The sequence below is a fragment of the Berghia stephanieae genome, chromosome 6 (assembly GCF_034508935.2).
Source record: "Berghia stephanieae isolate SIO BIC M18660-M18661 chromosome 6, UCSD_Bste_1.3, whole genome shotgun sequence".
Lineage (NCBI taxonomy): Eukaryota > Metazoa > Mollusca > Gastropoda > Nudibranchia > Aeolidiidae > Berghia > Berghia stephanieae.
Genome location: NC_088365.1, coordinates 21,575,665 through 21,600,706, shown reverse-complemented (window position 1 = coordinate 21,600,706; position 25,042 = coordinate 21,575,665). Strand labels below are relative to the sequence as shown.

The 25,042-nt window shown below is 35.6% G+C and overlaps 1 protein-coding gene across 3 annotated transcripts in view; it reads right to left on the bottom strand.

The window, feature by feature from the left end:
• Nucleotides 1–1,001: 1,001 nt before the first annotated feature.
• Nucleotides 1,002–25,042, bottom strand: part of LOC144974669 (Fanconi anemia group D2 protein-like) — a 39,969-nt gene continuing 15,928 nt past the window's right edge. For all 3 annotated transcript variants that reach the window (XM_078917763.1, XM_078917762.1, XM_078917761.1), the window contains exons 16-31: nt 24,502–24,636; nt 20,116–20,247; nt 19,116–19,229; nt 18,431–18,480; nt 17,483–17,624; nt 16,318–16,459; nt 15,410–15,566; nt 13,957–14,221; nt 10,573–11,522; nt 8,689–8,816; nt 8,028–8,116; nt 7,387–7,511; nt 6,060–6,296; nt 4,388–4,505; nt 3,719–3,865; nt 1,002–2,509 (exon numbers count right to left, since the gene is read on the bottom strand). In XM_078917763.1, the coding sequence (XP_078773889.1) occupies nt 2,327–2,509; nt 3,719–3,865; nt 4,388–4,505; nt 6,060–6,296; nt 7,387–7,511; nt 8,028–8,116; nt 8,689–8,816; nt 10,573–11,522; nt 13,957–14,221; nt 15,410–15,566; nt 16,318–16,459; nt 17,483–17,624; nt 18,431–18,480; nt 19,116–19,229; nt 20,116–20,247; nt 24,502–24,636 (3,114 nt within the window). In that variant the 3' untranslated portion in view covers nt 1,002–2,326. The remainder of the gene's footprint in view (nt 2,510–3,718; nt 3,866–4,387; nt 4,506–6,059; nt 6,297–7,386; nt 7,512–8,027; nt 8,117–8,688; nt 8,817–10,572; nt 11,523–13,956; nt 14,222–15,409; nt 15,567–16,317; nt 16,460–17,482; nt 17,625–18,430; nt 18,481–19,115; nt 19,230–20,115; nt 20,248–24,501; nt 24,637–25,042) is intronic.

Sequence of the window (25,042 nt, the reverse complement as noted above, 5' to 3'; positions counted from 1 at the left end):
TGCTCCGTCTCCACCTTGGGATCAACTTGAGAGCCTCACAAAGCTGAAAACTGTACCCGAGGAGGAGATCAAGAGGTAGACCCGGCAGCTTGGGGCCCCTCGCGGTGAAGAACTCCATCACCTCTTCTGTTGACGTGCCACATTTTTGGCAGTCCATTTCTGATGAAGTGCCAGCTTTGGCTGCTGGTGCCAAGTGGTATATATACACCACGATCAACAGCGCTGATGCCGAGCGCAGTTTTTCTGTTTACAATCTGATATTGTCAGACAGGCGCAGGAGTCTTAGCACAATGTCTCTACGACATCTATCTTGTCTGTGCTACAACAAAAAATTAAGTTTTGAATTTGCGTTGTAGTTCTTTATTTTTGAATTGGTTAAATGTAAATAAAGCAATGGAAAAATTTAGTCAGCGATTTATTACTTTTTTCTTGTTTTGCATAATTTGTAATTTCCCTAGCATAATTTGCCTTTTTCCCCTGCATAATTTGCAATTTCTCCCGCATAATTTTGGATATTTTTTTGCATATTTTCGGGGGGCCAGACCTATGTCTCATCTGGACACAAGTACAAAATCCCAACAAAAAGGAATACACTCAAATGCTTACATTATACATTCAAAGTAACAAATATAATAATACATAACAGAGATGATTTACAAGGAAAAAAACATCATCTCCCAAAACAATAACAATGCATTTGACTGTTTCCCTCCCAGCCAGGGCCAGGACAAACCAAGTTATCTCATTCCAAGACAAAGACAGAAAGCATGTTGGAAAACAGATATAAGGGGATAGAAGACACAGTATGTACCCCCCCCCCCCCTGCCCACTATGGAAGGTCAGGAACCCCACCCAGCCAGGTCATGTCATTTGGAAATATTCCCACTACATACAGGTCCCTGTTACTGTTAGGCACTCTTTTAAAAGAGTTGATATGACAGGAAAAGAAAAGACTTTATTGTAAATTGAGAACTGTAATAAAAAAAAAAGGACAAAAGAAATCGATTCAGATATTGATATTGTTTATTACTATGAATGGGTATTTTCAGACATTTATAATTCTCTAACTGGATTATGAAAGAAACATCTCATATGACACTTTACTTTAATTATATCTATGGATGGAACGAGTTGACGTCACACAGGTCTTTGTTATTGTTTTTTTGCAATCCGTGTTTATGGGTAATTCTCACTAAACTGTATTAACTGGACTATAAACGTTCAAGGTTACACATAGTTTTGTGTGTTGGTCAATTAAATTTCTGGATGGCAATGTTGTGAGTTTCTTAGCCAAATGCACACCATCTATAAAAAAAATCAAAATCTTAATGTTAAGTAATGGACATAAAAGTTTTATCAACTGTTTTTCCTATGCCCACCATCTGGAATTTTTAAGCTATCTTTTACCTTTATAAAGCACAATATTTTATTACAGGTGCTCAAAGCACTTTACTAGGGGTCTAAGCCAACAGCAATACTGAGGAGTGAGATATGACATCTGCAAGGCGCTTTTACCATTTTATTTTCTCAACAGACAATGTTGTTTCTGGCCAGGTACTCAATTTACAACCATTTGCGGTGGGAAAATGTGAGTAGAAAGCCTTTTTCAAAGGAATCAACTCTGAACTGCCAACAGTGGGACTCGAACCAGGAACCTACCACCAGTCTAAAAGCGAGTGTCATACCACAAGATCACAGTCGTTTGTCTAAATTAGATCAGTCAATAAATAACTTTTATCAGACGGGTCCTTCCCCAGTGTAGAAGAACTTGTTTTGCCTTCCAGAATAATAGATGAAATCTATGGATATTATGACTCTGACTCTGAGCAAATCTAAGGTTTACGCAGATTTAGGTGGCCATGACTTTCCAGGAATATTACTATATTTTACAAAAGACAGGAAACCAAGCAAGCAGAAATATGTTTTATGTCATCAGCATCAGATCCCCCCCCCCCCCCCCCCCCACTCCCCCCAAAAAAAAACCCCAAAAAAACCAACAAACAAACAAAAAAAACAACAAAATATATATTTTTAAAAATCCACAATACTGTTAATGCTTGTTCAGTGGAGCCTACAAAGAACTGTTTCGAACTGTAAATATACGATTTCATTGTTTAAATAGCGAAAGATTTATCAATAATCTAATTCATAGTGACATACAGCGATTCAGTCATGCATGAACAAAATATGTTTTAAAATAATGCATTATCTAACTAAAAACCAGAATTTAAAATTAGAACTTGCAAACTACAAAGCCTCTGTTTACGTTCTGATAGTATCCAGGTCTGAGCAGCCTTCAGTGGTGACACGGTTCAATTTGTATCTCTTAAAATACTTCACTATAGGATCCACTTTTACCAGTATCATCATTGTCTTGAGTCATTTCAACCTCACTGTCGTTGTCTTCATCCTCACTATTATTATCATCATCCTCATCTTCATTATCATCTCCTTCCCGCTCTCCTTCTTCTTCTTGGCTTTGTTGTGTTTGTGAAAGAATCTCCTCTCCCTGTAAAATGGCAGAGACAAAAATATTTATTTAAATAAACAGTGAAGAACATATATATTGACACCAGTATAAGTATAAGTAAAGTGCTATTTTGATGTATGATGGGATAGAAAATATAGAAAACCATTCATACAGCTATAAAACAAAGAACCTGGCTCAATTACAGACCTTGTTAATAAATCACAATATGACGCCTACGTTCAAGTCACTCAACTTTAGGAACTAATCAGTATTCTACTTTTTCTCCTCTTCACTTCAAGTACACTACAGCGTGCAAACAACTCAAAGGTTACATTCTACCTCCGTGCCTTCACCTCTACTTTCACCATTAACTACGCACTGAGACCTAACACTTCACTCGTAATTGTACAGTTAACATACTAGTTCTAAGTGTACCGGTATCAACATGTTGATCGATCAGTCACACGCCTCTCACTAGCCTTTTACTGCATCGTTATGGACACACAGAGAAACGTCAAAGGTACATATAATAACTGCAAATCGCATCACTCCCACCTCATTTCCGTTCCCTATAAGTTATGTTTCAGTGTCATGTGTGGATTCCCCTTTTATTCTTGAGTACATAGTTTTTCTCAACTGGGTACTAAGCTTGAGACTCACAACCATGTTGTAGCTGTGTTAAAAATAATATTTCCTCGTTATAGCCATGCATGATTTATATTATATAGACTGTAGAACGGGGATTAAAAAATTTCCCATCGTAGCTGAGCTCTCGTTGCAACCGAGGCTGTTGAACGCAAGCTGTAGGTAGGCTACTGTATTGGGGAGGATATGGAATATTTTTCAGTCATGTTGTGCACTTCCAGATAGAAACATGAAAATTTGCTTCAATCCCTTGCTCAAATATATATATATATTGAATCATGTTGGATACAAATATGGTATGAATAGTGCTCGACATGTAGCAATGGAGCGAATTGTTAATATTTACCACAATGTTGGAGTCAGTCTACATCGATGTTTCAGGCCTTTTCAGCCATCGTTAGGACTGTGTGTTACACATGTCCTGACGATGGCTGAAAAGGCCTGAAACATCGATGTAGACTGACTCCAACATTGTGGTAAATATTAAAATAATCATAATATATATATATATATATATATATATATATATATATATATATATATATATATATAATTATGATTATTTTCATATTTACCACAATATATATATAAAATGTTCATTACCTTTAAGTTTTTGTTTTTTAGATTCCCCATCCAGAAGGCGTTCTCACAGTTGTTAACACTAAGCATTGCCTTAACTCTGTATATAAATGCTTCTAATGCCTTCTTCAGCATTGGTACCTGATTGGTCAAGGAAACATCTTTCACAATCTATGGAAGAAAAGTTTAAATCTGTTCAAATAATTTTTTCCAGCAAATAAAACTTGTTTTAAGTGGTAAAGAATTATAACACTAACACCAGAATTGTGATCAACATTGCTTGTTTCAGATGATGCAATAACATACAGTAAAAACCGGTTAAAGCAAAATTGTTTAAACTAAGAATAAAAATCATATTGTCACTTTTTTCCGCTTTGTTTTTGTTAACAAAGTATCAATAAACTGAAAGTCAGTATGCTCAAACTATCTTTAAACCGAAAAGAAATTGCCAATTACTGAACCTAAGAAAAAAATTGCAGGTAACTGAACAAAATCCTTACACACCTCCGCTGAAACCCTCTCCACTTCACCACCAACTCTCTACCCCCCTGCCCACACTCAACCACAATGACTTATTGTCTGTCGCCTCTCTACTCCACCGACTGCACTCGTACATTCTTACTCGATGGTGTGAACACAATGTGCTCTCATCACAGTACCTAGTCAAAAACAAAAAAAACAATTTTGAATAACCTTTGAATGACCACACAGGTGATGCATAGTACGAGTGCTTTGCTGCAGAGTCTTCAGTAGTTTCTCCACAGTGGCGTGGTCACGGCGGAACAGCTTGTCCATCAACGGCATTCCAGACCTGCGAAAATTAAGGAAGAAAAAAAAGAAAAGAAACCCGATGTTGATAACTAAAAACGTGATTATTTTTTGGGATATATCTTTAGAAACTGTGACCGAAATAACATTTTGTAAAATGATACAAAGGAAAAATACAAATACTTTTTAAAAAACGTTTCTAAAAAAAAAAAAATAATAATAATAAGTTTGTGTGAAACAGTGTCAGACAAAGCAAGAAAGAAAAATACAAGAACAAAAACTATCCCAAAAAATCAGATCCTTATCTTCGAACCACTGGGCCACTCAAGCTACACCAGGACAAAGATACGGGACAACTGGAAAAGTTCATTGAATCGACTGATGTGTGAACATGGGTTTAAGACGAGGGAAACAAACTGTGATGTGGCCTACTGATTTCAATGTTTGCATATCACGGCTTGGTAGATTGATGAAGTTATCCAAGCCTCTTTGTTGGAAAAATAGGGAATATTATTTACTGCTGAAACACACACCACACAATACGGTACGTTGGATGGAATGAGAAGAGGTGTGGGTAGGGGGAAGAAGTCCTGTGTCTTCACAAAGTAAACCTATAACCTGAGACATAGCTATCTTAATTACTTGCTTGTCACCCAAAATAATCAGCCCCACAGATTCTGATCATCATTAACAAATTTTACACAAGCGAAAGAAAATAATACACGACATTGCCAGGTACCTAACTCAAAGCCATTCTTTTATTAATGTGTCAAAATGTTGTGATAAATACTCACAAACTGTGGGGCTGGTTGTTTTGAATGACAGAAAAGTACTTTAGATGGCTATGCATGATACTGACAAAGAATTTATGTCACAATTCAAGACGGCTAGCCACAAACAAAAATGTAATAGTGAGTTGTTGTTAGTGGTGCTCAATGAAATAAAGGATTCTTAATCAAAAACCTTGAAACCATTTGTGAATGCAGTGAAAAATTTACTAAGGCAAAGAAGGAAAAAATTTGACAATCCTGTTCTTGTTAGTTGAACCCATCAATTTGTCGAATGCGTTTTTGATGAACACGTGTTGCACTGTACTGTCATCTGCATTTTTTGCCAAATTGGGACCTAAAATTTGCCAAAATTTGCCAAAAACCCCCCAAAATTTGCCAAGAAATTTGCCAAAAAGACCAAAATTTGCCAAGGAGAACTAAGCGTTTCAGTAAAAATTAACACGTGATACAGAAAAAAAAATATATAAAAGACAATTTATTACATTTAAGGAGGCTACATTTATTAATTTACACAATGTAAAGCGATTTATGCGCCCAAGCTTTCAGACAATCACACACACACAAACGCTTCCTTGGTTTGGGCCCAGGCAAAGCTGCAACGTTTCTCAAGTTTCGCACTTTTTTTCTCGTTATTTTGTTTTCGCTTCTTTTTTCCCCAAAATTTGTCACGCCATTTGCCAATTTTCCATAAATTTGCCAATTTTGGGAAATTTGCCAAAATTTGCGGATCGCCCTGATATTTGCAGATGACAGACTAGTTAATTTTTGAATCCATGGATAAGCCAAATGTCAATTGCAAAACTAACCTGAGGAACACCTCAACAAATTGCCGTCCACATTTGAGCACTGTCCCAAGACAGGAGCGGGTGTGGATGACTTTAATGAGGCTGATGGACAGATGAAGGACTTTGACTGCCAGTGACCAAGTCAACATTCTGTCTACATTTAGTTCATCTGTGTCATTCTTTCTTCCAACTGAGATTTTCTTGACGCAGTTAACCAGCTCTTGAAGGACGACTTTGTAAAACACGGGGAATGTGACTCTGGAAAAAAATTAATTAAAAAGTCATGATAATAACTACAACAGCAATGACAATGATAATAATAATAATAATAATAATAATAATAATAATAATAATAATAATAATAATAATAATAATAATAATAATAATAATAAAAATAAAAACAAATCTTTGTCATTGCCTATTACTATTTAACCAAACACAAAATTAATAATAATAGCTACAACAGCAACGACAATAATAAAAATAGTAATAATAATATATAACAATATAAACAGAGCTTTATCGTTGGTTATTGCTATAAAATCAAACACAATGATCATTCCTCGCCCCATTCCCACCTGATGGTTGCTTTGCTAATCTAATCAACCTCATGTAATCATCTGTCCCCCACCTTAGATTCCCAACATAAGATGCTCCGTTGTGCCAAATGCTGTGTTCCTCCACATCTCCCAAGTCACTAGCTGTGTCTTAGTCTTAGTTACCACACACATATAAATAAAATAAAATTTAAAAAAAAATTCCCTTTCTTCATCTCACAGGGGTCTATTTCAAGGGAAGACTGGAATAACCCAGGTGTCAGCTGCACTGCAGCGCCGCAAATTGAGCTAGGGCAAGATTACTTGCTCAAGACCACACAGCGCAGCACCGGGTGATTGAACTCGGTGCCTTTCGGGTATGAAGCAAAGACTTTACTTACTACTGAGCAAAATACAATAATGTAATTACAAATTAGGGTGTCCTGTGCAGTTGGACAAATTCGCATTAAGACTGTAGTAAAGCAAAATCACAATCAATAAAAATATTTCAAACTGCTTCAAATGATTTCCTTTTCAGCCCTTAGTAAATAACAATCAAATCTAGCCTAAAATCAAATATAATGCAAAACTCCATTAGGTTGGTCTTATTTACAAGCCTATACCTGGAAAGGAGTTAAGACAATGATTTCAAATTTGTGATTATATGAAGCAATTAAACACTTTTCTGCTACGTTTCCTTTTATATGAGCCGATGGAGAAAATCTTTTTAAAAAATCCATAAAATCATTTTTCAAGGCTTTTAGAATAACCAAATATCACAATCTAATGCAAATAAATCATTATGCTATTACCGAGTAAGAGATGGGAACTCTTGACACTCATTGTCCTTGATAACTGGCAGCATGCCTTTGATCACAAGACTCTCTAGAACCACCAGGGGCTCGACGCTGCTTGTCGCCAAACATTTCAGTAATGTCTGAAATTGTAAAACTATTAGTAAGTATGATCCAAATTTATCATTATCATCATTTGACCCGAAGAAAAAGGGCACCATATGAAAAAAATAGTAATAATAATAAAAAACAATCCCAACCCCCAAAATGATAAAGACACCAAGAATCAAGTCACCAGATTTTTACAATTCCAACAAAACGCTTTCACTGATAAATATGATGTTTAGCACCCAATGTTGAACAATGGCAAAGAAAAAAAATATGAAAAGAGTAAATTGTATAGCAAAGAGATTAAATAATTTTTTTTAATTAGAAGAGTGCCTAGGTGCAGGATGGAAACTATTTGAACGCAAAACACAGAAATTCTGTTATCAGGGTACAATAGGATTGACATTTTTCAAGATAATGTAACTTACATGAGGGATTGGATAATTAAACGTAAATCGTTTGGTACACAAACATATTGTGCTCAATGCACGGCAAAGACATTGTCAGTAGAATTTGTTGTTTTGATATATCTTTGATCTGGATTCATTTACCTGTAGATTTTCATTGTATTTCACTCCCTTTGGTTTCTCTCCATCACTTCCTCTCCACTCCATTGACAGAAATTTACCAGCAGCTTTTCCTGGGCAAATTAAAAAAGAAGACAAATCTTTAAAAAAAACCCAAAAAACCTCACACTCAGTGACAACCGCATCATTTTTGATAACAATATGTATTTTCTTAACTCTCAGCTCATTAAAAAAAAATCTCACTCAAATATGATCAGATTTGAATGTCAACCTACCTTGCTTCTCTATACCTCCTCTAACTATTGTAACCCACTTTTTATGATTATGAAGGTCATCTGCCTCATAAAATATGGTGACTGAAAAGCAGCCATCCCTTCATAAGTTTTTCTTAGTTGTATGATATACTGATAAAAACTTATATTAAGTTAAAAATAATATTTTCAAAAAGGATAAAAAAAAGAAAGTTAAAAAAGGAGGACACCATAAAAAAAAATAAAAACAGTAAAAAACAAAACAAAACAACTTTTGCTAAAAATTTGAGATACAACGTACCAAGTTCCTCTTTCAAATTGTCACCGTCTTGTTTATCAGCCAAGACTGTGAGCAACTTTATCAAACATACAGCCGTGTCAATATTAGGAATGGTACAAAACAACTTTTGCTAAAAATTTGAGATACAACGTACCAAGTTCCTCTTTCAAATTGTCACCGTCTTGTTTATCAGCCAAGACTGTGAGCAACTTTATCAAACATACAGCCGTGTCAATATTAGGAATGGTGTCAGAAAAGTTGGAGAAATACTTGAAGGCACATCTGGAAAATGGCATTACATTTAATTGATACAACTAGCTCTATGATTAAAAAAAAAAATAAAAAAAAAATAAAAAAAATAAAACAACAAAAAACCCACGAAATCATGGGTCAATTGAATATGTATCATGCACTGTGGACATTTGGTGGCGGAGAACAAAAATGAAAAGAAAGATAATCAAGGGACTTATACTTGTTTTTGAGGGTTTGATCGCACTCACAAAACAATTAGATCATTTCAGTGCCAGTAAAAAGAAAGAAAAAGAGAAAAAACTGGCAAGAAAAAGTAAGACAGAGGGGAATAGCTCATATAGAGATTGTTTTTTTGTTTTTAAGGGTTTTACAGCACTTGGAACACATTTAGATTATATCAGCGCCAGTAAAAAGGAAGAAAATGGATAGTAAAAAGTTCTAGAATTGCAATTAAAGCACCCAAGAAAAGGTAAGACAAAGGGGAACAAATAGGGATCAGATGTAGATTCCAAGAGCACACCACCAATGTACTTAGTTTGAGATCACCTATAAGTCTCATCCGGACACAAGCACAAAATCCAACAGAGAGGAATACACTCAAATGTTTACATTATAAATTCAAAATAACAAATATAATAGTACATAACAGAGAGATGATTTACAAGGAAAAAAAAAGAAATATCACATCCCAAAACGAACACTTTTACTGTTCCCCCCCCTCCCTCCCAGTCAAGTATCAGGACCAAACCAAGTAATCCATTCCAAGACAAAGACCAGAAAGCAACTCAGGAAAGAAAACATGGGAGCGTTGAAGACACAGCAAATGACCTCTTGCACACTATGGAATGTCAAAAGACCCCATCCTGAAGTATAAGTAAGGGACTTAAAAGCCCTGATAGTTTATTTATTTGACTCGTCCGATATTAAAAAAAAAATTTAACTTGGTGACCTGCAGGGCTTGTTGGCTGAAAGTATAGGGTGTTTGACAAAAAAAGTGTAGGATTATAAATTGAAATAAATAAGATATTAAATTATAGTAAGTTATCTGTTAAATATTTCAGTCTATTTCAGTTACTATTTTCAGGTAACGACTTTAACAGTACAGTAAAGGTAGTGCTTTCTTTTACTCAGATTACACGAATTGTTTTTTAAACTAAAATTTGAATTCAAAATGACATTGAAAAAGCAGTCCTTTTACTTACTAGGCTGTTGTGAATTGTTAAAATAAATGACAATGGAAAATTAACAATAAACACAACTTTAAAGGATTATAAATCCTTTTTTTACATGATTTTGTAACAATATGTTGCTAAAAGATTCACAGTGCCGTCCATAAACTGCAATTGAACGGATGTAACTAAAATAAACTTTCTCATAGTGATTCATTAGTTATCCCATGTTGCCATACCAAGGGTGCATTCAATGAGAAGTCGCATTTAACAAGGTCAGAGCCCCCAGTCCCAAAGACCTCGTTGAATCTGACATCCACAATGTAGGGAGCAAGAAATACACTCTTAACTACTGGCAATCTTCTCAAGTCAATGGCAATTTATGAATCACTGTAGAAAAGCCAAATTGCTTAATTTAAACTGAGATGCTCCTCATGATTTTTTAAGGAGTTGAAAAATGTGAAAATGACAAGTGGATACTGATACATCAGATAATATTTCAATAAAGTTTAGCTTTGAAATAAGCAAACTCAACCTTGATCTTTCCATCTTATCAATTTCTAAAATACTAGAAAAAATTCCTAATGAAAAAATCCAGCTAGCTACAAGCAACTTACTCTAATTGGTCCTTCTGCGACAGAGAACTGTTTTGAGTAGACTTTATGCGATTGACAACTACCATCAACCCGCTGGTAAGAATATCTTGGTTTGATGCACTAGAGAAACCATTCCATGAGAAAAATGACATGATGCATTGCAGGAGGAGTTGATAGCAGCAAGCTGTGAGGCGTGCTTCCTCGGAGAACGCATTGGGTCCGTCTCTTAGACCATCATTTTCATCCATCTGCAACTGAAAGAAAGCACAAGTTCCTTCCAAGTGGTCACAGAGATGAGGGAGGAGTTTGAGCATCTTTGCAGCAATTTGATTTGGAGTAAACACTCGAAGATTGGAGAATCCTTCACTTTTTTCACTCCTGATTTTGAAAAATGTGCGTCTGTATGATGTTGATGTAAGTACATGACTCAACTTTGATGCCAAATCCTCCAATAGAAACTGGAGGTGGGGAAGTTCTATCTTTAGGTCTTCTGTTGTTTTTGTATTAAGATTTGTATCAAATTCTTTCTGTGCAATATGACCTGTTCTGAGAATGTTGAACACGCTGAAATCAAGCTCCCTGAAATACTGTCTGTATTCAGCCATATTGACAGCAATAATTGAGCTCTCATCTACATTTTCTTTTTCCTCCTTGTTGCTAGGCCTAATTCCAGACCTCTGTGTCTGTGAGTTCATATCGTTGTCATCATTTCCAACTTGGCTGGATTCTGAGAGAACACTTGCCTCTGCTTTTTTCTTTGTGGATTTCTTTCCTCCTTTACCCCCTTTCTTTTTACCATCTGCTCCACTGGGTGCTTTTGTTTTAAAAGAAGAAAGAGTTGGTAAAGCAGAAGCAGAGCTAGATTGCTCGCTATCAAAGAGGCAAGGGGGAGGGGCAAAGGACTGATTGATGGACAGACATTTTCTTAGGGTTGACATGAGCTCTGTTATGTGCTTTAATCTTTGCAGTACCTGAAAATGGAAACATGCATCTATTTAAAGTTCAAGAAGATTGGATTTGCATTTTTTTCTTCCTTTTTATCAAAATGATAATTGTTTTTACAAAAAAAGTTTACAATGTCAATTTCCAAATAGTCTCAAGTGATAATTCCCTTGGTCGGGTTAAGAGGCTTCATGTTTTGTTTTTAAGGGGTTTTTTTCGGTGCTTGCAACACATTTAGGTCATAAAAGGCCAGTTAAAAGGAGGAATATGGGATAGTAAAAAGTTCTAGAATTACAATTTTAGTACACCCAAGAAAAGGTAAGACAAAGCGGAATTGGTTCAAATAGGGAACAGATGTAGATTCCAAGAGCACTCTATCAATGTACTTAGTTTGAGATTACCTAAAAGTCTCACCCACACACCAGCACAAGATCCCACTAAGAGGAATACACTCAATTGCTTACATTATACATTCAAATAACAAATATAACAATACATAACAGAGAGATGATTTACAAAGAAAAAAATATCATTTCCCAAAACTATAACTAAACATTTGATTGTCCCTCCCAACCAAGGTCAGGACAAAACTGAGTAATCTCATTCCAAGACAAAGACAGAAAGAAACTGGAAAACAGATATAGGGGGATAGAAGACACAGTAAGTACCTCCCTGCCCACTATGGGAGGTCAGGAACCCCATCCAGTATATTTCCTCATTTTGTCAAAGAAAAATCAAGCAATGTTGAACATGGTCAGTAATCGAATGAGTGACTCTGGTTGTGTCCTTGCATAAGGCATGCATTACCCCACTTGACTCAGATGAAAATGTGTAGCTGGTTATAGGCAAATACATAGTGTGAGTGCCAGTATAAAAAGGATGCCTAAAGGGCCACTCGCACTATATGAAATATAAATTTAGATCCATATGGACTGATGCTGGAATAAGTGAAGCATTGTGATATGCATTGATTAAAGTAAATCCTTCACTCAGCCCATGGAGCCGGAGTTTATCCCAGTTTCTATAACATGAGACAAACAATAACAATTGCTTGCTACCCTATCTATGCTAGTTTAATTGCAAAGTACTTTCTGTCAGATCTAACAGACCTAGCTACCCAATCACTGCTAGGTAGACAGGGAAGGGGAGGGGGGGGGGGGTGTCAGAAAAAAAGACTCAATCACAGTGATTAGATGGATATAAAATTAATACTGCCATCAAGGGAAACCCCAGCATCTGTTTCATAAATGGGACTCACTTGAATTTTCTATTCCCAGATATATTTGTACTTATAAAATGATGGACACCTCACACATTGGACAGTCACAAGAAAACAGACCAATATCTAATACTGTCCACTATGTGGTCCAGTAGTATGACACTCGCTTTAGGATCAGAAGGTCCTGGGTTCGAGCATCGCTCAGCACGTAGTTGAGTCCTTGGAAAAGACTCTTTACTCACATTCTCTCACCGTACTCGGATGTAAAATGAGTAAATGACCATTAACAGCATTGTCTCTGTCAGAAAGAATTGTAATATCGGCTAACTGACGTCATTTCTCGTTCTACATATTACGTGTTGCTGTTGGTCGGGGGCCCTTTGTAAAGCACTTTGAGTCGGTTGAGTCCGTTTAGTGGAGATTGTGCTATATAAAAGCTCAAGTTTTGTTGGGTTTTTTTTTTTTGTAGACATTATTTCTGACACCCCCTCCCCATCCCCCTTGTTATCTTCCTCAGCCTACCCAGCAGTGATTGGGCAGCTGTGTCTAGTGGAAAAATATTATTTTCCTACATGTTAATTGTTGCTGTTGGCCTGGAACCCCTTGTAAATCGCTTTGAGCATGTTTAGTGGATATTGCGCTATATAAAAGTTCAATTTATTTTTTGGGGTTTTTTTTTGTTTTGCTTGAAATGGACTAGTGTCCTATCCAAAAAGTAACAAGGTATTACTAATGTCTGTTTAACACTATACTTATGGTTTCTGAAGGGCTACTATTTACAAGCCATTTATAGCTCATTCGAATCCTATTCTCATCTTCTCCTTATCTATACCCAGAGCTGCCAACTTGGAACGAGTCAATTGCGGGATAAAATAACATTCACTTCAGTGACAACTACAACTAAATTTTGCCTATTCGCGCGCAAAAAAAAAAGAAAAAGACTTTATCATAACCACTGATAAGTGTTTTCTGATATTGATTCTGAAATCATTGTATCCTAGATTGTTTAGATTTTCACAGCAGATTTTTTTTTATATGTTAATATTATAAGATTCCACATATATTTAAATCAGTAGGCCTGTTTACTTTACAATATAAATAAAACCCCTCCCACTATCATTTTTCCATTTCCGTGACAAAATCTTGAGTGTTTCCGTGACTCATAGTTTATTTCCATGAATTTCACGGAAGTTCCGTGACAGTTGGCACCTCTGTATGACTCAGTAACTTTCGGCAACTTCTACCTTTCCCTTCATCTCCACAGTATCCATAGCAGCAAAACTGTTGAGAACTTCTCTGAACCAGTTAACACAGAAGAAGAGACTGTTACACACTGCATCTTTCTCCCTTTGAGTGCATGACTGCATGGCCTGTGTCACGTCTGCCTGAGGCATGAACACAGGACATCCCAGTAAGGCGTCAATGTCCTCCAAGCTTCCCCCTGACACATCTCTCTGACATGCTGTGACCAGACGGAATAATGGTGATAGGCAGAGGGGACTCAACATCCTGTAAAAATTAATAGTTACAAAAATGAATAATTATAATTGAATCCTAAGAAATGTGGATAGTAATAAGTCATCTGTCACAAATCAAAGTTACTAGATTAAAATGACGATGATGAACAATCCTTACAATATGTTTTGCCTATCATGGTCAACTTCATGTGTGGCTATGTGGTCTTGTGATATGACACTCGCCTTCGGTTCAGAAGGTCCAGGTTGTTCAAGTCTCGCTCTGGGTGGCTCATAGTTGAGTCCTTGGAAAAGGCTCTTTACTCACATTCTCTCACCGTGCGAAGGTGGTCATTAACAGCGATGTCTCTGTCAAAAAAATTGTAATTTTGCATAATGGAGGTCAAGTCTCGTCTGACGTGGTGTTGCTCTTGGCTAGGGACCCCTTGTAAAGCTCTTTGAGCATGTTTAGTGGATATTGCGCTATATAAAAGCTCAAATCTAAAAAAAAATAATTTAAGTTGTGCAGTCCTCATTGAATAAAAATCTTGGGACAGTAAAAGTTTGTTACTTTTAAATATAATAAACTTTTTCAAGGGAAGCAATGAGTGGAGTATTGAAACTGTATGTGCATGAGTTGGACTAGAAGATAGGAGTCCTGTTGATAAATATTTATAAGGTGATCTTATCTGTCTCTGTCTGTATACCCAATGAGGCGAGTATTAAATATATTAACAAGCAATGCTTGTTTAAGCCAAGCACAATCCCTCCCTTCATTTTTCTCTCAAGTTTTAAAAGAGATTTTCTTCATTTTCATGATGCATTCAGTCATGCAGTGATGTCTTCGAAGAAGAGGTGAGATGGCTGAGTGGAGAAGGCAATTCATATCTACTATGAAGACCCAAGTTTGAGGCCTATTTTTGGCATCTGCTTTTTCCTTGAGCAAGACATTTAGTATCTATAGCTCACTTTTCAGCACTGCACTGCAGCTGATGCCTGGTTTATCTCTGTCTTTCAAGAAAGATCCTAAAGAAAAATTTCCCCATAGAACGACTATTGGGATTATTAATATTTAATTAAATTGTTTTAAAATTCCCATAAAAGCAGTTGACATTTTCAAGAGTAGGTAGAAGGAGGAGAAAACAGAAGGATATCTTCCAGTATTGACTAAAAGTGAGTATATTTCACAGAGTGAAAATAATATAATAATTGTAGTTGATTGATTTCAAATCCAACGACTCACCCTAATTCTTTATTCTGGCTTTTGTCCAACATCTTTTCAACTAGTGGGAGAAGGTTGACAGCAATAGAGCTCTCTTCTTCATCATTCAAATTGTAGGTAGACACGATAGGAAGTCCTGAGCTCTCTGGGGACTCCGCCACAAAATTTTCCTCAAAGACTATTTAAGCCATATCAGCAGCGCCAGTAAAAAGGAAGAAAGTGTTACAATTAAAAAAATATAAAATTACAATTAAAGTACCCACTGCATACAACTACAGTTTCATTCCTAGTAATACAATTCATTTCAAGTATTTTACTGTCTGCAAAAACGAAAGTTAGAACTTTTGCAGAAGGATACAAATATCACTAAATTTCATTGATCTGTTGCCTTGTCAGCGAGTGAGAGTTAGACACTGGCTCAACTTACATAAAATGTGAAATTGACACATCAAGTATTTCGCGAAGCAGGAATGATGGACATGGGGGGAAAGGATTGCCACGCTATAAATTTTATTCTTGTAATAATTGTACACCTAAGTAATCATTGGGGGCGAAATGGTCGAGTAGTTAAAGCATTGCACAGTGATCTGGAAGGTCTGGGTTTGAGCCCTACTTCAGGCAATTTCATTTTTTTCTTTGGGCAAGATTATCAACCACCAATTTGTCACTTTCGACAACATGGATGATTCCTGTTGACATCAGACATCCTTTTTGATAGATTATCTATATTCCTTCGTGGAATGCCTAGGCGACGAGATCTAATGGTGCCATTGCGAAAGGGCGTAATTATATTTAATAGCAATCATTAGGCAGTGTACCATCAAGGTAAGACAATTCATCTTTAAATTGAATCAAATGCCATCAAGGATAAATGCTGAAGTTTAATCTTATTTTCAAATTTATTTTCATAATAATTATTTGGATCATACCTGAAGTCATGTGATCACAAAGCCATCCTTTAAGAGCTGGGTGAAGCCCCTTGACCACTGCTGCTAACCCATCCAAGAACAATCCACACATCTCTGGTTCATTTCGAATGCTTGTCTCAACAAGATTCATCAGAGAAACTACCTGAAATAGGAAGAAAGAGAATCCTATTATGATGCTCTGTTCTGGCATAATGATACCAATGTCAATCATTTAAAAAAAAAAGTTTTAAAAGTCTGCCACGGGCAACAGATTAAACTCATACTTCTATCAAAAACAATAATGATAATTTAGGCAGGTTAATTATTAAATAATTCTAATGTCCCTAAAAACTTACCATAAAATCACTATCCAAAATTTAACTGGTAACTAAAGAAATGAAAATACAGTGGGCCACAGGGGAAAAAATAAAAGAAAATAATGGGCGATGAATTAAATTTCAGAAGTATAGACAAGTGTCAAGAGGCTTTAACATAAAGTAAAGATGATCCATTTTCAACTCAACTGCGGCTTTACATGGACCTTACTCAAGGGGATTTATACCTATCACTACCATCACACACCTGAAAGGTAAATAATAATGTGAAGTTGAATGTAAGCTTCAATTTAATTACAAAAACAGATCAAATGAACGTTTCGGGTTTCCCCTTTATCAACAAAACAGGATGAATGAAACACCACAGATGAATGAGATGATGTGGTAGAGGCGTTGTTAACAACGCCACTACCACATCATCTCATTCATCTGTGGTGTTTCATTCATCCTGTTTTGTTGATAAAGGGGAAACCCGAAACGTTCATTTGATCTGTTTTTGTAATTAAATTGAAGCTTACATTCAACTTCACATTATTATTTATTTCTTCGAGCTTCGAGCAGCAACATTTACACAACAAGGGTGTGTAGGAAACAGAGCCACATAAAGCAAAAAGAAAAATACAAGAAGAAAACAAACCCATTCCCAAAAAATAGATCTCAAAACACAAGTGGTTTAGATGTCCAAGTCACTCTAAGAAAACCAAGGACAAGAAATTTTTTTTAAAAATCAAAATTAAAAATATAAAAATCAATAAAACGAGAAAATCTTCAGAGAGACAAAGACAAAAAATTGAAGCGATTGAAGTAAAATATGTATATAAAAGAAATGACACGGTTATTCCTTTCCTTACTTCCTTATGCCTCTCCTTATTCATTGTTGTCTTTTCCTTAGATTGTGACGAACCAGCACCTGCGTCATTGCTAGTACCCTCTCCAACACAAGCTAAAGCACTGACCAGAGAGATAGCACCCATCACTCCCATCCTCTTGTATCTGGGTCATTCAAGGAAAAGAGTCATTAAAACTGATGTGCATTAAAAGCAACAAAGAGTCATTAAAACTGCTGTGCATTAAAAGCAAAAAAGAGTGATTAAAACTGCTGTGCATTAAAAGCAAAAAAGAGTCATTATAACTGCTGTGCATTAAAAGCAAAAAAGAGTCATTAAAACTGCTGTGCATTAAAAGCAAAAAAGGGTCATGAAAACTGCTGTGCATTAAAAGCAAAAAAGAGTCATTAAAACTGCTGTGCATTAAAAGCAAAAAAGAGTCATTAAAACTGCTGTGCATTAAAAGCAAACACACCTAAAATAAAAAAACCCAAAAAAACCCCAAAAAAACAACAACAAATGTTTAAAGTATAATTACTGTAAAATAAACTGTAGAAAATGATGAAACCAAAATGTTTCTAGCAATCTTTCGTGGACCACAGTTGTGAAAAGCTCCTAAAATTATCAATGGAAGCAAAGAGCGTGCTAAATCTAAAAATCAAAGTGATGACAATATTTCCACTTCTTTAGACATTTTCTTGAATCAAGCCACTGTGAAATATGGCACCTTTCCTCATACCATCTAACCCCCCCCCCCCCCCCCCCCCGATAAAATTCACTATAACGAGAACTGAAAATGGCCACGAGTTAAGTTGACAAAAACATATTTGTCCAAATTAAATGTGAATGGTATTATCTTTTTTTTATGATTCATGTCTGAATCAAGAATGTAAAGAGGTTTAAAATTTCACTTGCTGCCTCTATTGAAATATATAATACAGAAAGAATGGTGTAGTCAAATCGGTACATTACTTGGGGTTGGTGCTTGTCAACTGCTTGCGTACAATAATGTGGAGTTCATTCTAAAAAAAGGGATAAAATGGAAATTGTAAAATGATAGACTTTGGATAACCTGAAGTATTCTCATATTATTTTAGTAATTTATCATAATCAAATTTGGATGAAGTGGGTCTAGGTAAAGTCAATTTCTGGTTATATTGAATATCTTTTATATCAAATTCAACTAATATTGTAAAACAAAAAAAAACCGAACAAAAAAAAAATGGGAAAACAAAAAAAATAAATAAAACATAATGTGATCTAGTGTTAACAGAGAAGAAAAAAAATTACAATATTACTAAATTTCCTTCTCCCATAATGGGTATTAAGTGAATACTTTAAACAGATTATAGTGAATATTAATGTAAAACAGAAGACGTCACGACAACGACTAAATTCAACCGTTTCAAATAAGAGTCCTATTAAATTATGTCAAGTCTCCTTACTTATCAAAGAGAAATACATATATTCATGGATGTAATCAAATAACATCTCCTTTCCTCTCTGTCAATTAAAATACGGGTCAGTTTGATATCAAACCAATTGATGACACTGTATGCAAATAATTATAGACTGATTACATAGTAGTGATATCAGACTCATGGCCTCGAAGGGAACAACTTGTTAGTAATAATATAAACATTGCCATTGAACTCACCTGAAGAAAACTACCTTCTTGCTGTGAATGGAAGGCAAGACGAGCAAGAATGAAATACAATGTACCAATCTGGCCAACTGACAGATTGTTATGGTCCAAATAGTCCAACACACCCTTAGATAAAAGAAACAAGGGATAATATTCAAATAGAGAAATACTACTACTACTACTACTACTACTACTACTACTACTACTACTACTACTACTACTACTACTAGTACTACTAATAATAATAATAATAATAATAATAATATTAATAATGATAATGATAATAGTATTAATAATAATAACAATAACAACAACAATGATAATAATAATAATAATAATAATAATAATAATAATAATAATAATAATAATAATAATAATAATAATAATAATAATAATAATAATGATGATGATGATGATGATGATGATGATGAATGATGATAATAATAATAATAACAAAAGTTGAAGTTCAGTTAAAACACGGAGGACACTTACGATTTTTGTTCAAAGATTAATATCTAATATAGAATATTGCAAAATGAATAATACTGATTTTATAAACACGCCTTTGGTTCAAGTATCTTTTCCAAGTTTTGAGATAATAAGAAAGTGAAAAATACACACCTACTCTGAAATTTTATTTTATTTTATTCCAAAGTCTTGAGCCAAAGAAGCATCACTGTCATAAAGAGGCCCCTTTGCTGACAAATTTTCCAGAACTTCTTACAGTGTGTGTATGCCAATGTAATCTAAATCATTACCTCCTGATCTCTTATTTTGAAAACTGCAGGTGAAAATTGCCAGCACCTCTGCTGTCATTATTTTAAGCATTGGTAGAAATGCTTTTTAATCGAAATCAAATTTGTTTACAAGGATTTGGCAAATAAGCATTTTCTCTTTGTATCATTCACTATTAGCATGTGTCTGAATTAAGTCAAAAGCGTAGCTCATTTAAGATACATTTACTTTCACAGTTTAAGCCAAATAACGGGCAAATTCCAGGACATTTGATTACCTTTAAGAACACTGCAAAACGAGATACTGCCTTAAGATTTTCTTTGATGAGGTCACTCAGAATCTGTAGGGATGCGTCCACTTCGATGCTGAAACCACTTCCTATATGGGTAATCAAGTTTCCCACGACTTCCTATTAAAAAATGAAGGAATAAAAAAAAAAAATCAATGAAATAACAATATGAAGTACTGAGATTAATTCTCTGATTTTAGACCAAATCAACAATTGGCAAAATAATACAATATTTTTCTTAAAGTGATATTCAATCACAATTAGTAAAATTATTTTTTAATATCAAATACCCCTCCAATCCGAACACCTCTGTTCCCAGCATTTTGTCTGGTTTACAAAGACATCCGGATAGTGGAATCAGTCTCTAAAGTGTACAAATAAAGAAAAGAAATCCGTCCCCAGGCAAACTGTTTGGAAAATGGAGAGATCAGGATTGTGGAGTTCTGGTATATAGAGAGGTGACTGTACTCATATCAGTGCTGATGGTGACAAAAAGTGAAAAAGTAGGAAAATGTTGAACGATTGCCTTTAAGCCCCATTTTTACTGCACTAAACCCCACTTTTAGAGCAATTGAGATGATAGACTATCATTGATACTCTAGCTAACTTCTGGAGACTGGGAAACTGCACCTGTGTGTTCCACCACACATCAACTCTCTCATTGCTAGCACATTGTTTCGAGAAAATGTAATTTTTAAAAGGAGGAAATTTATCCTCTGGACTCCAAAATCGCGGATTTCCGCGGATCTGAGGAAAACCATCAGCACTGACTCATATTTCTTTTTTCTTTTTTTTTTTAAAGGGTTTTACGGCGCTTGCAACACATTAAGGTCATATCAGCGCCAGTAAAAAGGAAGAAAATGGGATAGTAAAAAGTTCTAGAATTACAATTAAAGTACAAAAGAAAAGGTAAGACAAAGGGGAATTGGTTCAAATAGGGAACAGATGTAGATTCCAAGAGCACACCGTCAAAGTACTTAGTTTGAGATCACCTAAAAGTCTCATCCAGACACAAGCACAGGTCCCAACTAAGAAGAATACACTCAAATATTTACCAATCATATAATATAAAATGTAAAATAACATAATACAATGCATAACAGAGAGATGATTTACAAGGAAAAGAATATCATCTCCCAAAACTATAACTATACATTCGACTGTTTCCCTCCCAGCCAAGGAACTCCGGCAAGAGTCAGGACAAAACTAAGTAATCTCATTCCAAGACAGTGACAGGAAACAGAAGACACAGCATGTACCTCCCTGCCCACTATGGGAGGTCAGGATCCCCACCCAGACTGACTCATATTCCAAACGCACGTTCAAAGCCTTTAAGATTGGAGAAACAGACATTTGTGAATGTGGAGAGGGGAAGCAGGATGCCACACATGTTTTGTAGAACTGTACAAAGTACAACCATTTGGCTTGAGAGGTTTTCACTAAAGTAGAAGCTCTATTGGTCTCAGCACGAGCTTGGAAAGACCACAGACAGTGTTCCTGCATCTTGTTGACTTTCAGCCAAAAAGTCATCATAAGGGTAAAGAAGAAAAAGAATATTCAAAAAAATGTGGTATAGAATTGAATGAAACTGAATTAAACCATGTAAAAAAACATATTAGTTCACATGCCGTGGCTAGTAATAAATGGCTTGTCTCTTTTGCGGCGATGTGGTCTAGTGGTATGAAACTCGCTTTCGGATCGGAAGGTCATGGGTTCGAGCCTCGTGCTCGGCACATAGTTGAGTCCTTGGAGAAGGATCTTTACTCACATTCTCTCACCATACTCAGGTGTAAAACGAGTACCTGGCCGTTAATAGCGTTGTCTTTGTCCAAACAAAATTTGTAATATCACCTAACAGGCGTCATGTCCCGTTCTAAATATCACGTGTTGCTGTTGGCCAGGGACCCCTTGTAAAGCGCTTTGAGCACGTTTAGTCGATATTGCGCTATATAAAAGCTCCAGTTTTTTGGGTTTTTTTTTTAAGATTGTATTCTTTTATACAATGACAGCGGACCTTGGTGTCATTGGTCGGGTATAACAGAGCAGTTGATTGAGTTTGATCAAAGCAGCAAAATAGTCGGCCAATGAGGCAGGGGAAGGGGCTTAAGTCATAATAATGTGAATAAATAGACATCGACAGTTAACTTTGGGACTTTTCCATTTCCATTATCTATGGATCTGATGGCCTTAGCAACTCTCTATTTATTTATCAGCTGAGATGAAACTACACAACAGATGGGCTTGTCTTGTGACACATGATGAAACTGTTTTATGTTTTTGTTTTTAAGGATTTTACGGCGCCTGCAACACATTAAGGTCATATCAGCGCCATTAAAGAGGAAAAAAATGGGATAGTAAAAAGTTCTAGAATTCCAATTAAAACACAAAATAAAAGGTAAGACAAAGGGGAATTGGTTCAAATAGGGAACAGATGTAGATTCCAAGAGCACACTGTCAAAGTACTTAGTTTGAGATCACCTAAAAGTCTCATCCAGACACAAGCACAGGTCCCAACTAAGAGGAACACACTCAAATGTTTACCAATCATATAATATAATATATAAACAAAATATAATACAATGTATAACAGAGAGACCATTACAAGGAAAAAAATATCACCTCCCAAAACTAAAATATACATTCGACTGTTTCCCTCCCAGCCAAGGAACTTCGGCAAGGATCAGGACAAAACTAAGTAATCTCATTCCAAGACAATGATAGGAAACAATTGGAAAACAGGTATGGGGGGATAGAAGACACAGCATGTACCTCCCTGCCCACTATGGGAGGTCAGGATCCCCACCCAGTGATGAAATTGTTAAAAGTTCTTATCTCCCGATGATGGTAGTGATAAAGATTATGATGTGGTGGTGATTGCTGTAGTGGTGTTAGTGATGATGATGATGATGATGATAATGATGATGATGACGTGGTGGTGGTTGCAGTGTTGATGACGTGTAGTAGTTGTAGTAGTGGAGGTAGAAATGATGAGGATATGGTGGTGGATGTAGTAGTAGTGATGCAGATGATGATGATGATGATGTGGTGCTTGTAGTGTTGAAATTGACCTGAACAAATTGCCGACCTGTGCTTTGAAACGAGTGAATTCCTGACCCTTTTTCCCCAACCCTGGAAGAAAATTATCGAATTCCCGACATTGATTTTTTGTTTGTTTGTTGCTTTAGGTCTCTTCCAACACAATTGAGGTTATATGAGAGACCGCTGAAACAAAAAAACAAGCAATCTAATAAAAATAGTACAAATGTAAATCAAAATCATAACCTAAAGATATCATAAGCTAAATTATAAATAACCAAGAACAAACAGGCAGAAGATTTACAGAAAAAAAAATATCCCCTGTCAAAAATACAATCACAAACCAAAGAAGCAGGATAGGCTAGTAAAGAGAAGAAGAAACGACATCACTATCGGATCGTACACCCATGCGAACATCATAGGTATACAATTCAAGGGTGATGCTCCCATCCAACCACCCGCCCCGACATTGAGATATGATTGAAAGAAAGCAGTTATATAGTTGCTTGTATTTATGTTTCAACAGTTTTACAGCACTTGAAACACATTTAGGTGTTAAGCAGCAGTTAAAAGGAAGAAAATGAGAAAAAAACAATTCTAGATTTACAATTGTAAGCACATGAGAAAAAGTAAGGCAAAGGGGAATGGTTCAAATAGGGAACAGATGTAGATTCCAAAAGCAACCTATCAGTGTACTGAGTTTGAAATCACCTAAAAGTCTAATCCCACTAAGAGGAATACACCCAAATTTTTAAAAACCATTATATATTCAAAAACAAAAAACCATAAAAATAAAAAAAACAAACAAAAAACACTTTTATTTTGCGCAATATCCACTAAACGTGCTCAAAGCGATTTACAAAGGGTACCTGATCAACAGCAACATGTAAAATGAGACATGACGCCTGTTATAAGATATTACAATTTTTTCAAACAAAAACAATGCTGTTAATGGCCAGGTACTCATTTTACACCTGATAACAGTGAGAGAATGTGAGTGTGAGTAAAGAGCCTTTTCCAAGGACTCAACTTTGCTTCCGATCCAAAAGCGAGTGTCATACCACAAGACCACATAGCCGCACGAATATATAGGAGAGAGACGATGTACAAGGAAAAAAATATCATCTCCCAAAACTGATACTACTCATTTGACTGCTACCCCTTCAACCAATGACTTCAGCAAGGGTGAGGACAAAACCAAGTGATCCCAGGACTCACTTCCTTAACACAAATGTTTGGCAGATGAGTCCATCATTAGATAGGAAAGGTGAAAAATATCATATATGTCAATAACTAATAAAAAATGTGTAACGGTGACAAGCATAATATCAAAATAACCTGTCGACTGTAAGCATCGAATGACAAGAAGGCTAGCTTGTATAGACAGCTTCCCACAATGCTGATAGGAGTCTCTACACTCCTAAGAAGAGCTTGGGCCAGCTTCAGGATGGGAGACAAGTATTCCCTTAGCACCTGTGAAGACGTATAATCTAACATTATAAATTGATATCTCAGGATGTTTAAATCAAGAGACATTAACTCACTCAACCCTAACACTGACTATATCTGTAGTTTACTTTTACCCCATGTCAATTTATTACATTTTTCTGAGAAAATTATAGGCGTAGTATCAAAGCTAATGTTTTTAGTTTTTACATGTTAGTGGTAATTGAATAAAACTATGTACACGCTCATTTTTAATACAATTTTTCGAATTTTGAAAAGTAGCAAAAATCTCTAGGATTGAGTGAGTTAAAAAATAAAATGTTAGTATTTCACGCTTATCGTTTTCTTTTTTTTTTCCAAAACATTTTAAATTATTTAAAAGGTAACATCTGGTTTTAAAGCCAGTCTTTCATACAGCAAAATGAGACTTAAC